This window comes from Cyanistes caeruleus, chromosome 6 (assembly GCF_971803275.1).
Source record: "Cyanistes caeruleus chromosome 6, bCyaCae1.hap1.1, whole genome shotgun sequence".
Taxonomy (NCBI): Eukaryota; Metazoa; Chordata; class Aves; order Passeriformes; family Paridae; genus Cyanistes; species Cyanistes caeruleus.
In genome coordinates, this window is record NC_141706.1 from 6,701,621 (window position 1) to 6,717,738 (window position 16,118).

Here is a 16,118-nt window from a genome sequence, read left to right on the forward strand (position 1 = left end):
GAGATAATCACTACATAATTGCACTGTACAGATGAGCAGAGAGCACTGGACAGGCTGAGTGTCCAGTGTGGCCTTGCAACAAGGCGTGAAATCCATTCCAGCTCCCAGAAGAGCTCACTGGCACCAAAGGCTATCAATGTCTGCTTTACAGTGCACATGGGAGGTATTAAGCTGTAGCTGTTGCCAGCATTCATTTCTGGAAGCCTGGTTCCAGCTGCTCCAGGAAAGGAGAGCAGTTTCACCGTGGGGCTGTGGGTCCTGCGCAGGCTCACTAACACACCATCATCTGTAAAGTGTGTGCTCTTCCTCTCCTAGATCAGTGCTCCCCTGGTGAATATTCTCCTGATGGCTTCAAGCCCTGCCTGCCATGTCCCCTTGGAACATACCAGCCTGAGGCTGGGAGAGTGTCCTGCTTTCCCTGTGGAGGAGGTCTAACAACAAGGCACAGCGGAGCATCCTTGTTCCAGGACTGCGAGACCAAAGGTGAGGCCAAGATTTATCTGATGAACTTTTGTTGATCCAAAAGGCAAAAGGAAATGCTGCTGCTCAAGTGGGGCATTCAGAGAAGGTTCTTTCTCCTTCTGATGGTCAATCCTTCCAGGAGTCTCATAGCTGGTTGTTCTGGCCTGGCTGCAAGGACATTCAGTAAAGCCTCAGTTCTTTCTGAAACTGATTACCCAAAAGCATGGGTAAAAGAAAATTACTTTTATAAATCACTGTAGGACAAAGTCTCTAACAGAAAATCCACTGCTGCAGAGGAGAAATAAGGGATAGAAATAAGGTCTTGATGCAAACATTTGGTAATGGTTTGGATTAAGAGATCACTCTTGTTTCAGTTAAGATATGTTTATTGAGAATTACAACATAAGAATTTAGCAGTATCATTGAAGAATTAATATTACTGGTACTAGTGTGATATCTAATAGTTTCCTTCAGTGTAGAATCACTCAACCCACAAATACTGTTTATTCATACTTAATTTTGTGAAACTGAAGTACTAAAAAACGTCATTAAAACTCTGGATCAAGATAAGAGGAGCTGATTTCAGCTTTATTTAACATAAACAAAACCAAGTCTATAAATGAGGTTCAGTTTTCAAATTGGAGTGGAGATTAAAGAAATTCTTTCTATTAACTGGAATGAAGAGCTCAGGAATTTGCATGTGGAAGAGGCCACATGAGACGTGGAATCACAGATGAAATAACTATTTGGAGCTTATCTGAAGCATTTGGATTGGGGCAGCATGTAGGGAAGGACTCCTGGCTGAGCTAACTTCCAAAACTCAGCAAGAATTATTTGGGAGTAAGCAGAGCTGAAAAGGAAAAGAAAAAAAAAGGGACCGTGCAGCACAGAAAACTACATTTGATAGTAGCAAATGCTACTTGCACCAAATAACCTGATAGTTAATTAGTTAATTATAAGATAGTAAGATGGTTAATAACCTGAAATAGTTTTGTTACCCTCATAGTTTATTAATATGGTTTTATTGCTGCTTTCACACAGAACCACTCTATGGTGTTGCACTTGGGAATTTTGAACTTGCACAAAATAACCTGATGAACTAAAATTTGCTTAATTACCTCTTTTTTGTTACCCACACAGTTTACTACTATGGCATTTCAGTTTCTGAAATTACACTAGGTCTTACACAAATGTATAAAGCACATTCTAGTAAGCTACTGCCACTTTTTAAACCATGATTATTTATTTACTGTCCAGTTCAGTGTTCTCCTGGCCATTTTTACAACACCACAACTCACCGATGCATTCGCTGTGCGACTGGGACATACCAGCCTGAGTTTGGACAAAATTACTGCATTTCCTGCCCTGGAAACACCACTACTGATTTTGATGGGTCAACAAACATAACACAGTGCAAAAGTAAGTACAGCAAGATGGTTTTGATGCTCTCTTACAAATAAAAGGACTGGGTAATTAATTGGCTCTAAGGGCAAAACTTAGCTTTGCTCCAGGCAGCTGGAGAGATGGCAGAGGTTACTCCTCTTTTGCTGTCTGCATCTCACCACACATGGCTCACTGGGGTCTGTGAGAGACCATTTCTGCAGAGTCCTTCCAATCATCCTTGTCAAGGTTAAGTGACGACTGTGTTTTGCCATTTGGTGCTGGGCTGCTTGGGGTCTTGCAATTAAATCTTTTCTCTCTTGGTATAGCAGAGTTTGTGTCCTCAGCACCCTGATTTGCTCCCTCCTATTAAGAGAAATGGAAACTGGCTCACAAAACTTAATAGCTCTAGTAACCATTTCTTCTTAATAACAACCTTTGAAAGAGGCAGTTACAAAGGGAGCCACTGTTCTGGATTCATGATAGCTGTGGTGTGGGAAGCTGAGGGTAAATTAAAGAGGGAGAATGAGGAGGGCAGAGAGGTGACTGCTCAAAACCACCTCTGGAGTCCCTACATACACACAGACACATGGAAACACACCTACACAGAAATGTGAGAGGCTGGCAAAGAGAACTGTACCTGCAGCAGATGCAAAAAGGAAAATGTGTGTCTGTCACCCGTGCAGCTGACGGTGACTGCAGGAGAGCCGTAGGGTGACCTCTCTTTGCCTTGTCCTGCATGCCACTTTCCTTTTCCAGACAGGCAGTGTGGAGGGGAATTGGGAGATTACACTGGATATATTGAATCACCCAACTATCCTGGGGACTACCCTGCAAACACCGAGTGCACTTGGAATATCAACCCCCCGCCCAAGCGCCGCATCCTGATCGTGGTTCCAGAAATATTCCTGCCCATAGAAGACGAGTGTGGAGACTACCTGGTGATGAGAAAAAGCTGTGAGTCTGAAACACCCTCTGAGGCATTTCTCAGTGGGCAACACAGGGTTCTCACAGGCACTGCTGTTTGCAGAAACTGAATGTAGCCTGCCTGGCCTCTACTTAAGAGCAGAAATGTCTTTAAATGGCAAGTGGTGAAGTCCTATTCGGCAATGCTGCCCCATAGTTTTCGGTGAAACAAGGGTACAGGGCTGTGATGTGACAGTGAACTGAGAGAAATATTGTTAAGGAGGGGTAGGTGGTTCAAGCTAACCAGTCTTAATGCTTTATGCTAATCAGTTCTAGCCTGGGTTAGGAAAGAGGAAATGCTTGCTAATCCTTACAGGTGCCTGATGTGTAGATAAATATCCTCAGTTTGTAGTATAGGCACGTCCTTCAAACAGTGTACTGTTATTTTAGGAAAAAGGAAAATATTCTCTCACCAAGAAGTCCCTCACTGATGGGCTGCCATCCATGATGGCCTGCCACATTTTGAGGAGTTTTCTTAACACCAGCAAGCATTTTTCTCATGGCAGTTCAACCTATATTCTAACAGCTCTTTAATACAAAGCATTGTCACACAAGTGCCTGTTGTGTGTTTGCTTTGAAAGCTTCCTCCAACTCGGTGACCACCTATGAGACCTGCCAGACCTACGAGCGCCCCATAGCTTTCACTTCCAGGTCTAAGAAACTGTGGATCCAGTTCAAGTCGAATGAAGGGAACAGTGCCAAAGGATTCCAAGTTCCGTATGTAACCTATGATGGTAAGTGGGTGTGAGCAGCTGGGCTGATGTGGGCTAGTGCAGCTGCAGCAGTGCAGAGCTCCCCTCCCTAAGCAGCAGGGCAGCCCAGCGCTCCCTGCAGTGACAGTAGGAGCTACTTCCAGTAGCTCTGCCTCATTTAAACCTTACTTAAGGAATTCTGCAGCGCACTGCAGTCTTGTAAGTGCCACCTTGTCTTCCAAACAAAAAGCCAGGGTTCTGGGCTCTGGCCTGCAGACCTCAGAGATAGAATCTAAGTTTTATGCACTTCTGTGCCTTTCCATTTTCTTCAGGTGGCCCCAGTTAGGAATTAGGTAGAGCCCAGGTACCTGTGTTTTATCATGTTCCTGCTACCATTTGTGACCTAGAATCAGAAAGCAAAGTATCTATATTGAAAAGAAGCTTGAGGGGAAAGATTTTCACCTCACCTTTGTCAGAATCACGAGGTGTGAAACTGGGGCTGAGCATTAGCACTTCAGCATAAGTGAAGTGATATTGTATGTTCTATTCACACTGAATTAATTGGGAAGGAGTCATCCCTGCTGTGGTCTGCAGAGTTTCACTAGTGGTGGATAAATAATTTTTCAGGGGAGACCTCTCCTTTTGAAGAATTTTAGGTTATGATTGATCCTCTTACATAATCTTTTTATTCCTTCTTCCTGTAGAAAGAAGTCAATGACAGGTTGTGGGTGTGTATAGATGGGTTCCTGCAGTTCACTTGGTTTGAAGCAGGTTACTTGGTTACAGTATGCACTCCAATCTTGGGTGCTTTATTATTTCCTTTGCTTTTGACAGATTGATGCTGAGCAGGTCAGCAGAGTACACTGTTCTCATAATAAAAAGAAAAGTGTTTGGAATATTTTCTGACTGCTAATATGAGGGCCAAGTACTGCTGGCTCTCCTGAGGGCAGAGCTTCCGTGTGTAACCATGGGAGGTATTGAGTATGCAAGTGAAGTGAACCTGCAAATTACTCTCTTGTGCATTCCCCACAGAGGATTACCAAGAATTAATAGAAGACATTGTTCGGGATGGCAGACTTTATGCATCTGAAAATCATCAAGAAATACTTAAGGTACATTCTTTCCACTAAACATGTTGGTTTTGACTGGAAATTGTATTATTTGGAGTGAGTGAGTTTGCTTCCTGCTCTGCATCAGGTCTGCTCCTTGGTGCACCAGATATGTGCTGCTTCAGGGAAATGGGGTGAATCAGCAGGTCCTGATTATGCAGAGCAGTGGATAGGGGACCCTCTGCTCAGAGGGACTGAAGGTGGATCAGAACTACTAGGGAAATTAATTTATTGGGAAAGCACTTGGTGCTGCTCCTTGTAGCCTGTAGATTAGCAAAGGCTTTCCCTCCCTGGGTGAAATAAATCTCTTTGTGGATTTCTACGACCTTGGTTAGGGGACTTCCATAGGCAAGTTGACTGCATGCCTTTGTTTTTCTGGATATCAGCTCAAGTGTGTGTTTGTTTTGTGGTTTGTTTGCTGTTCTTGGAACTTGGATGAGGCAAGAAATTCTGGAGCTGCTAATGTGGAACAGCAGTGACTTCCCAGGAGCCTGAAAGTCAGCCTTGCTCTGCTACATTTCCGAGCCCCCAAAGACTTGAAAAGTAAAATGCCCATAATATTTGTTAAGTTAGACAGGCATTAAACTTTGGTAATATTTACCATAACTCTGTGGAACTACTATAAAACCTGCTTCCCTTTTCCCAGGACAAGAAGCTGATAAAAGCATTGTTTGACGTGTTGGCGCATCCACAGAACTACTTCAAGTACACAGCCCAAGAGTCAAGAGAGATGTTCCCGAGATCCTTCATTCGGCTGCTGCGCTCCAAAGTTTCCAGATTTTTGAGGCCTTACAAATAGTTGGCACTGTACTTAAAAGCTAAACCAGCCCTGGGCATGCACAGAGGGGCTGTGGTAGGTGGGGCTGCTCTCTGTGTTTTACACACTGGCAGAGACACTCCAGGGAAGCTCGCCAGCTCCGTTCTTGGCAGTTTGGTTTTCTCAGCTAATATAAATATTTTGGTGAACAGAATTTTGATTCTTTTCCAGATAATACCTTTTGGGTACCAAAGGATACTTCACGGGTCCCTGAATTGGAGACTGCCCATGACTTCTGTAACTGAATGGTGCCAAGCAGAAGTTTTCAGAGCTCTGCCCTGTTGCTTCATCAGCACCTCTAAAAGCTAATGAGGACAGATGGGCTAAGTAGTGTTGTTTGGGATGAACCCTGGGCTGCCATTAATGCATGTTACCTCAACAAAGCTGGGTTCATGTTTGGTCTCGCTGAAAGTGAGAATAGGATTGATGTCTCTTAACATTTGCTATGCAGGATATTCAGAGCTAAGGTTGACATAGTTTTAATTCAAACCAGTGAGTCCAAGAACTGCACAAGGTACAGCTTTTCTCTGAGCTACATGTGGCATGAAGCAAAGGGTTGAGTATCAGCTTGAGTATTCAGAGTCTGTCTCACGCAGTGTCCATGCCAGTGACCTATTGGCTTACATGGAGTGATAATAGAATAAACTATGGGCACCACAGCAATGGAAAACAGGCCCTGACCCACTGGACATTTCTATTCTGGATGGTCTGCAACTGTTAGATCAGATTCTTTCCTAAATCCCAATGTTGTCCCTGCACATAGGCCTGGGACAGCAAAAGGCATCTTCCAAGTTGTGTAAAATTCTGTCCTCTGAGCACCTGCAGGTGAACACAGATCCCCACTTTAAATGCAGGCTTTGCATAGATAATACTCTTGGTATGACACTGTTTAAAGCTGACTATGGTTCTTGTATGAGCCTCAGTTGTGTTATATTCTCTACCTTCTGAGCACCTTGCAATAGCCTTGTTGAGCAGAGAAGAGCTGCTTTCCCTGTCTGGCTGGAGAGAAGGAGAGGTGTAATTAGTCAGCCAGACTGGCCACAGAAGTTGTCTTTGGCAAATTGTTCCTCAGGATTCTCAGGCTCTGTGTCCTTCTCCTCAGGCTGTTTCTTATTGGAGACAAGGCTGTTCTGAGAGGGTCTGTAGGGAAGTCTGTGTTGATCAAAATGTTGTCTCAGTGCTATTCTGTCCACACCTACATCTCCTCTGGCCACTCAATCCATTCTCTCAGAGTAATGTACCTTGAGGACCTTCTGCCTTGAAGGGCAATAGCCACAGTTCCATCCATTTGCAAATGGAGTTATGACTTCTGTCTTTTGATCACTGGCCATGCCAAGGGGTGCAGTGGGCACCAAACTCCCTCTCTGTGCCATCTTAGGAACGGTACTTACATTTCACAGGGTAGCCAGGACAAATGCTCCCTTTCCCAGGGTTTGCAGTCAGACCTGCTGCGTTTCATTGCATTGGCATGTGGTATTTAACTGCTGTATGTGAATAACACCACAAGCACAGTGTGACTGAGGAAACCCTCACCAAGAGCTGGGCTCTGAATCTCCTCCCTGCACTTTTGGGAGCAAATGGGTGCTCCTGACTCAGCCTTGCCGAGCTGCTGTGCCACGGTGCATGTGGGACAAGGACACATCTTGGCCATGGTGTGATGGGGAGGGATGAGGCTTTGGGCACAGCTGGGGAGCGGAGCCTCTCAGGATGGGGCTGTGGGGTGCTGTGCCCCTCTTGCTGCTGGGGAGGAGCTGCCATGGCCTGGCCAGAGGTGGGAAATGGTTTGTGCTGCTGCCAGGAGAGAGAGCTGTGTCTCCCAGCGGCACCGGGGCTCCAGCAGCGCTGGAGGATGGCTGTGGCAGGGTAGGGAGCCCACAGCAGGAGCAGAGCTACAGGAGCAGGGCTTCAGGAGCAGGAGCAGGGCTTCAGGAGCAGGAACAGAGCTGCAGAAACAGGAACAGGCCTGCAGGAGCAGGAACAGGGCTTCAGGAGCAGGAACAGGGCTTCAGGAGCAGGAACAGAGCTGCAGAAACAGGAACAGGCCTGCAGGAGCAGGAACAGGGCTTCAGGAGCAGGAACAGAGCTGCAGAAACAGGAACAGGGCTGCAGGAGCAGGAACAGGGCTTCAGGAGCAGGAACAGAGCTGCAGAAACAGGAACAGGCCTGCAGGAGCAGGGCTTCAGGAGGAGGAGCAGGCCTGCAGCAGCAGGAGCAAGGCTTCAGGAGCAGGAACAGAGCTGCAGGAGCAGGGCCAGCAGGCCTGCAGGAGCAGGAGCAGGGCTGCCAGGGCTGCAGCAGGAGCAGCGAGGCACAGGGAGAGCTGGCAGAGCAGAGGGGAAGGAGCACAGTTCCTTGTGTGCTCCTGGCAGCTGTGCTTTATCCTGAACAGGGTCCCTGCTGCCTCCCTGGGGAGAGGGACAGGGCTGTCTGGCAGAGGGCACGAAGCAGTGTGGCTGAGGAGGGGAATGGCTGAGGAATGCCAAAACAGGAGGAAGGGTGGTGAGAGGCTTTGCTGCACCTGTGATGAAGTATGCTGTCGTGGAGAGAGCCCAGGAAGGTATTTCTAGATAGTTTCCCTTTGGCTGCACAACCCTGAGCCCTGCTCTGTTGGAGACTTCCCATGCCAGATGCGGTGTGCCAGCGAGCCCCAGTGAGCCCCCAGCCACCTCCATGAGGCACTGGAGCCCTCTGCAGTGGCCGAGGGGCTGCAGCCCTGCTCTGCTTGGGAGGAGAGGGCCATGGTGTGCCAGCTCCTGGGCCAAGCCCAGCAGAGGGGCTCTGCTGAGGGCTGCTTGCTCAGTGCCAAGGGAAAACAGGTCAGTTCTTGCTGTGCTGCCTGCCAGGGAGGCGGCAGACCTGAACAGCTCTGTTTTGTGGTGCTGAGGGACACACGTGTCAGGGGCTGGTTTCAGCCAGGGTTCAGGGGAGCCAAAGTTGTGAAACATCCAAATGTGCTCTGGGTTTATCACGCTGCACCTCCTCTCCGAGTCCTGCCGTGCCAGCTCTGCAGGGCTGCCTGGGACCCACAGGGATCTCAGCTTTGCTTCTCTTGCCCCATGAGCACAGCCATTTCATCGCTGGGAGGAGAGCAGTGTGCACGGTCTGAGGCTGAGGAGAAAACCTGCGCTTTCTCAGAGGAGAATCCTCATTGTTCCACAGCCCTGTTTGTTTCCTAATTAAATAGCAAATGACTCAGAAGCACTTCTGTTACCCTTGATCTAACATTATGGATCAAAATTTCCCCTTCTACTGTAATTCCTGTGTGTAAAGCAAAAAGTGAAGAGGGAATTTTTGCTACCTTGAATGCTGGGAGAAGTGATAACTTGCAGAATGTTGTAAACACTTGGCATTGTATCTTCATAGTGATGGTAGTGGCCCTGTAGATATTTCAATTTCTACTTTCTGTGTGATTGTAGATTGATGATGTGTGTTGGCAACAAATGACTCAAAAATGTTTAACCTTATAAAACAAGATTTAATTTTTGGAATAATAATTAGCTCTAACTGGATGACTCAATGTCACCTACCTGAGATAAGCATAAGGATCTTTTTGATGATTGTAAATTAATGTAAAATATTTCAGACTGTTACTCTTGATAAGAGAAATAAACCAGTGAACTTTTAGCTGCATGAAGTCTTCTCTGTTTAAATATATGTGTGTTAGTACAGCTTTTTTTCTGATTAAGCACATTCTGAAGAGTAAGTTTTTTGAAATCCATGAAGCAAAGCCTGTTTAGTACACAGCAAGAAAAGAAGACCTTGAAATCTTTTTTCCTTATTGGAAGAGTCAATAAATACAGATTTCATAAAGGAAACTCCCTCACAATATCTAGCTGCTGAACTTGATCTGATGCAACCAAAACCCTCTTTTTTTCCATTGGGAAGTTTATTCAATAGGCAATGTAGACTTACAGATCATATGCCATGAAATCTTCATTTTGTGACAATTCTGGAGATCAGGAAGTCCAGGGATCATAGTTTTAAGGAGAGAAAAAGTTACTTTGGAAGCTGAAGTATTCTGAAGTTGTCACTTGAGGTGCAATTTGTTGTTTAGTAGTTCTTAGTTCAAGTATTGCCTGTTATGAAATGCTTCTGGCCTGGACAAGTTTATGCCTGACCAGAGGAAGCCTCATCCTCTGTGCCTCAGTCAAATACAAGAGTGGCAGCTGTCACCTGTTGCACAATGCCAGCTCACCTGGCTTCTGGAGGTGCTGCCCAGAGTAAAACCCAGCCATAGAAAGCAGAGAAGGGAAAGGGAGGAGATCATGATTTTTGTGACTTTTAAAGTGGAAATTGAGGAAGCATTCTAGAAAATTGTGAGTTCAAGGTCTCTGTGTCCAGTGGACAAACCTGTATGTGACACAACACTGCTCATGGATTTTGGGTGGCCCCAGTTTGCTGTTACTGGTGTAGTGCTGGTGTGAGGGGCTGTGTGGAAAAGCTGAGACCAGTTATTAAAAACAGGACGACAGAAAAGTGCTCAGGGGGCCTGTCTGACTTACATAGCACAACTATTGTGCCCTGGCTCCCGTAGGTGCTAATTCTCTCAGCAAACTTACAAAAATAAAACCCTGAAAAGACTCATCCATGCTGAGAACAGCAACTTCATTCAGTGGGAGAAGGAAGCCTAGCTCTAGGAACTGAATGCTGAACACTGCAGGCATTGCTGTGCTCCCCAGGGCTGTCCAGAAAGCCCTGCAGCCAGTGCCTGTGGTGTGAGAGGGATGCAGCAGTGCTGGAATAAACACAGCACAAATACCCATCCTGGCTCTGTGCAGGACACAAGTCCAAAGTGACCATTTGCTCTTGGAGTGGACAAGAAAGGCTTGTCTATCCCAGCAGGGTATGTTTCCTCATGCAGGACTGGAGAAGTAAAATCTGATGAAGAAAAGTCTGGCTTAGGGCTCTGGAATAAACTTTGTGTAAGATGCTAGAGCCTCATCCCTCCCTCAGACACCTCTCAGGGTCTGTTCTTGTCAGGGATATCGGGAAGGGGCTCAAATAAGGAGATTTTTGGGGGTTTGGGGAGCTGAGATAGGGAGGCTGTGGTGGTGTGCGTGAAGCTGCTGTGCCGGGGCTCCGGGAGCTGTGGGGCTGTCCCCGGGCTCGGGCTGTGCCCAGGCAGCAGGGTACCATCCGCAGGGCTTCCCACGAGAGGGCAGCATGCGGCCCCAGCACAGACAGATCCCGCTAAAATCCCTCCTTTTGGGATTTGCATCTCAAAAAGGGGGGGCGGTGCATGGGGCTTCTGCAGCAGGACCCCATAACCAGTCGGCTGAACCCGGGGCTTCTGTACCTCGGCAGCTCCTGGGCCTCAGCACTGCCTCTGATCGGTTGTTTTGGAGGGGAGGGAGTGATTTGTACACGATCTTGTCTTTTCAGTTAATTTGTTTCTACAAAGTGCAAATATTGGACCTAGAAGGAGCCGTGCTGCTGGGCCAGGCATTGCTGCCACTTCAGGCTGCAGTGGGAGGAGACCTTCTGACCTGAGTTCCGACCACTGGTCAAGGCTGTTTCCTTGTCTCTTCCAAATTACTGGTGAGAAAACGTGTGGGTTGAAAGTTGTTGACTTCCAGGCAGAATACACCTCAAAGGAAGCTGGAGGAAATGGGCCGTGAATGTGTAATTTCAGTTGCTGTTATTTACTTTGGGAACAGTGAGTGATTCTGGCACTCTGCCTGGCCCCATCACTCTGGTGACTCAGTTCTTACAGATGTCAATAATGGACTTTGAACATTTGTCTTTGAAAAATGAAATTGTGTGTGTGTAGTACTCTGCTACTGATTTCCTACATCATTTGGTTGCTCAGCTCGACCACAGCTTGACTCCTATCAGTGTCTGGACAGGGGATCCTGCAGTAACAATTTACTGCAATTATAATTTACTGCAGTAAATTATACCCAAGGTAGGGCAGAAACCCCTCAAAGTGCTGTGTGCCTCATCATTCCTGCCCACAGCGCTCGTGTTCCTGCTCTCCTGGGGCAGCTGCCTTCCTTCTGGGGCACAGTGTGAGCTCCAGTGTCCTTCAGTTGCCTAGACTTGAAGGTGGAAGCATTTAACCAAATCACAACACGGCAAACACAACCTCTGTGTTAGGAGAGCCACATTGAAGCCCTGTTGATGATTTTCTACATGAGCAAATATTAGCCCTGAGTATCCAGTAACATTTCTGACTAAATCTTACCCAGCAGGAGCTGCTGCAGGTCTCCATGGGCTGTGGCAGGAGGGTACAACGGGGGCTCACTTATACTTGAGGCACTTGAGAGCTCTGGAGTCTTGACTTCATAAAATAAACATTAGGGCTCCACAGAGGTGAGAGATCCTGTGTTTGACTAACACTGTGGTGACCCTCTCTCTAATGCTGATGTAAATAATATTTTTATCTTAAATGGATACCGTAAATATCTTGGGTTCAGATTTGGATTTATCTCAAAGTTCCAAAAGAAAGGTATTTTGATGCATTTGATGAACTTAGGATTTGAATGTTTTCAATTCCAAAAATGTATGTCTTTAACTTATAGCATTCAAATCCTGAGTTCATTGAATATTAGTCTGTTGTGAAACCAGATCAATTTCAAACTCAATATATAAAAAAAAATATATATAAAATATATAAAAGCTACCCTCTTCTCCTCTGAAGGAAAGGTGCAAAGCTGTCCTAGATCCAAGCTCCATAAGAAGGTGGAAATGTTTGTCAAATGAAATCCTTCTATGAATACTCCTTTAACTGGTAATGGCAGAAAAGGTTCACAGTCAGTCTTTTAAGGAGCATAGTAAGAATGTTGTTCCTTGGTGAATCCCACACTGGCATGAGTTGAAGTAAGCACCTGTTCTTGGGGCTTTTGCAAAAGAGCTGGGAAATTCCAGTTTTGTTCAGCTCACTTGCTTACTGCAACACTGGAGTTGGTTATTTTTGTCACAATCACCTGGTAAACTGGGAAAGCCATAGAGGAACCCTTCAAAAGGCAGCTCTGTTTCAGAGCTGACCTGAATTCATCCTGTTCCAGAGGCAGAGTGATCTATTTATCTTCTTTTTTTTTCTTTTTTTTTTTTTTTTTTTTTTTTTGCAAGGTTTTAGATTATGTCCTGAGATTTGTCTTCTCCATGAGGTAAATTCCACAGAGTTTGTTTGAGGAGTTCCCCCTCCCTCTCCCCAAGTACTGCTATTTAGGAATCATACCACTCCAAAGCATCTGGAAAGAGAAACGCCTCTGCAGCAGATTTATATTTGGCCAGAGGGAAGTTCTTTGGCTAGAAAGCCAGAAAAAGCAGAAGGCTTTTACAGAGTTTGCCTAGCTCCTTTCAGGACTGAGAGTTCCCCCCTGTGGCAGGGAGCTTTCAGATACCTGTGCCAGCCTTAAACTTGTCACCCAAAGACAGGAGATGCAGAAGACCCTTTCTGCTGTATAAGCTGCCAGAGTTTCCTGATCTTGCTCCTGCTCAGACTGGGTTTGCTCTCATTCTCAAGTTTCAGCAATTGCTTCAGTGCTGTAGATGTGTGGAGAGGGCAGAGCACTGAGTCTGTGGGATCACACACTCCACAGCTTCCATATTTTATCCTAGAGCCAGTGTGCATTTCACACTGATGAAGATGTGGGGTTATGGAAAAGAAAACTTTGGATGTAAGCACCTTGGCTAACGGGATCCCAGTGGAAAATGATTGTGATGTGTTCTTCTCCTGGTCCATTGAGGGCATCTACTCATGGCACCAGTTGTTTCTGAGAATAATTTACTGGTTTGAGAAGAAAGTAAAAGGGAGAAAATGACAACCAGTACTCCATGCTTGCAACAGTCAAGGGGTAATTATTTAAAACTTCTTGCTGCCAAGTTAGGACTGGGTTAGGGAACTACTGCCATGACTGCAGCTACATGTGGATGTCATCGTGGGCACCATGTATCCTCACTGTATCTCCACTAATGCTCAAGGTGTTGACTTAAGGAAAAATTTGGCCAGCTGCCTTATGATTCATTAGCCACACAGATGTAAAAGCAAACACAGATGTCCCAAGTATCCAAGGGAAATATATATCTATTGCACATGATTTTGTGTGATATATTTTGATATATTTTGTACTAAGGAGTGACTTTTCACCATGCTGGGAAGGAGAGATTTTGTAATTTGCATTCACAAAAGCATTTGAGCAGGTGCTTAAGTGAGTTGGTGAATAGAAATGGATTGTTGTATTGGAGTATTTAGACCAAGACTGGACTCCTTTGTATCCAGAAATCACTGGCTGCTAGCATAGCTGGGCTTTGTCCTGAGTGCTGTGCACAGCCTTTGTCCCTTAGGCAGAAGAAAAGACAAAAATTACTAATGGGACAAGGAAAATATGGGTGAAAACCATGGCACGTCTCCGTTGGAGACTGTTGGAGGAAACTGGGTGCTGTTCTTGCTCCTGCATGTCTCTTGTTAGGTGGCATTAGTCCAGTGGCTAATGACAGTGAAAGCATCCTGCAGCTCCCTTGATGTGGGGAGCCCATAATCCCTTTGTTAGGTACAGCTGGGAACTATTTCAAGAAGAAAACAGGAGCAGGCTCAGCACGATTCTGCCTGTGGGGTGGTGGTTGTTCAGATGGTTGGGTACTCCCTCTGGTTTTTACAGCTTCTTGTCAAGCTCTGCGTTGTCCAGGTGCTCTGGGTGCTGGGGCTGGGGAGAGACACTGAATGCAGCAATTCCACAACAGCCTTCTTGGCTCTAGGATGAGCTAGGAAACCCCAGCCCCATTGCTTGGTCCTACCTGTGATATTTTTCATGCAGAGCCCAGGGGTGAGCCTGTGTCTCCTGTGTCTCCCTGCCCTCTCCGACCCCTCAGAGCCGGCATCTCTGCCCACCAGCCCCTGCTTTTCCAGAGCAACAGGCTCCCTGCTATTTCTCGGCAGTTCCTGCTGGGCTGACATCGAACCTGATGGGAAGAAGAGCAGCGCCCTCTTCCTCCTGGCTTTCAGAGCTCAGAAATGCCGAGCAGCAGAGGCATTCCTGCGTGTCCTGCCTTGCTCCTCCTCGATCTCCAGATGTCAGGCTTCTGGAAAGTTAGAAAGGAGTGAGAAAACTGTGTTTGTGTAGTGTGAAGTGACTCGCCCCGGTTTAGCCTTAACAAGATCCCTCCTATATATTTAATGACCTGAATGTAAAATTTATGGCTTGGAATGCCCCAGAAGCAGAGGAAGCCTTCAGCACACAAGCTGCCTTTTGCAGGACAGGAGAAGTGAAATCCCCTGAGGTTTGGGAAGTCTGAGTGATGTAGTTATGGTTGGCACTTTGAATATATGTGTAGACTACTTCAAAATAAATATTTGCAGTTCAACTCTAACAGGCATCTGGGAGGGTGAGAACTAACATATATTAATGTTTCTTCAAATTAATAATCTTGAAAATTTTACACTGAAATACTTTTGCTGTTGCACATAATAAACAGAGGTTGGTGTGGGTACATACTGGGGAGAAAAATCACTTGCCCTCTCTGATGGGTCCATATGCATACCATTTCCTCCTGCTCTGAAGAAAACCAGCCTTTCTCATGTTTCAGCCTCTTTAAAGAAGGGAGAATAAAAGTAAGGAAGCTCTTGCAAGACTTGCCATTTTAATCTCTTGTTTTGACATGTGCAGCTTTTGTGTTGCTGAAACTCTCATTCACCTGTTGCCTCTGTGTATGAAGAGAACCAGACAGATAAATTCAGTCTCCTGGGGGAAGCCATGCAATGTCTCATTCCTCTCCCAGCGTCATCTGTGCCTCTGCTTCGTGCTTGATGCCACCAGCTCAGGCACTGCACAGAACATGCACAGGGGAAGGAGGCTGGAGTTGCACTGGGATAAATACAGAGAGGTGCCCTGGGAATTGTTGTCTCTGTGAAATGCCTGTGATGGGGCCCAGATCCCAGCCCAGGAAGTTCTTTCCCTTGGTCAGCACTGGAAACACAGAAGGTGAGTGTGGAGTTACTGGGTAAAATGGGCTACATTTCTCAGGAATCTCAACTTGACTCTACCTTTGTATGTCAGAGAATTTCTTCAGCTCTATCCATAGTCTTTGTCTTGCTACAAATGATAATTAAGTAGCTCAGTAAATCCTTCTGGATTCTTGTTTCTGACATTTTTAGAAAAGACTGGTTTGTAGTCTCCAAATTATTCCAGTTATTTTCCTGATTCCTGATATTCCTGATACACTAGAACTGACCCTTACTAATGCACTGATGGACAGAAAGCTTATTTTAATACATCAATTATTGTAATTTCATTTTCTTAAGCTCTTCGCGTTCTTTTCTCCGGAAATGGATTCTCTAAAATTTTCTCTTTGTGCTGAGTAAATTATTCCTTTTGGACCTACTGCCTGCTTCTGTTTCTGTTAAATTTATACCACTCTGTCCTTTCTTCAGAGTTTTCTGGGGCATCTCTGCAGTTCTTCAGGATATGGCTGCCATCAACCACTAACAAATCACTTCTTTTTAGGGAAAGATGAGAAATCAAAGAAAAGGAGTGGAAAAAAAAAAAAAATAAAAAAGGACCGACCCACTTCCTGCGTTGCCTGCTGCTGCTTTCCTTTTCACCGGGAGAGGAGATGGAATGGGGGTGTGAACCAGAGGATGCAGCTCCTCTTCCCTCCCGCTGATCAAGCTGCAGGCGTGACTGGGTCTGAGCCAGTACAAGCCGGCTGTAAAGAGGGGTATAACCATCACAGGTAAAGCAAATTGCTTTT

The 16,118-nt window shown here is 45.9% G+C and overlaps 1 protein-coding gene across 7 annotated transcripts in view; it reads left to right on the forward strand.

Annotated features, from left to right (window-relative positions):
• Positions 1–9,056, forward strand: part of SCUBE2 (signal peptide, CUB domain and EGF like domain containing 2) — a 39,656-nt gene extending 30,600 nt beyond the window's left edge. For 4 of the 7 annotated variants that reach the window (XM_086892027.1, XM_086892030.1, XM_086892028.1 and 1 more), the window contains 6 exons: positions 316–483; positions 1,720–1,881; positions 2,602–2,799; positions 3,390–3,542; positions 4,533–4,612; positions 5,256–9,056. In XM_086892027.1, the coding sequence (XP_086748153.1) occupies positions 316–483; positions 1,720–1,881; positions 2,602–2,799; positions 3,390–3,542; positions 4,533–4,612; positions 5,256–5,408 (914 nt within the window). In that variant the 3' untranslated portion in view covers positions 5,409–9,056. The remainder of the gene's footprint in view (positions 1–315; positions 484–1,719; positions 1,882–2,601; positions 2,800–3,389; positions 3,543–4,532; positions 4,613–5,255) is intronic. The other 3 variants (XR_015287708.1, XR_015287710.1, XR_015287709.1) reach the window with 2 other exon arrangements.
• The last annotated feature ends 7,062 nt before the right edge of the window (positions 9,057–16,118 follow it).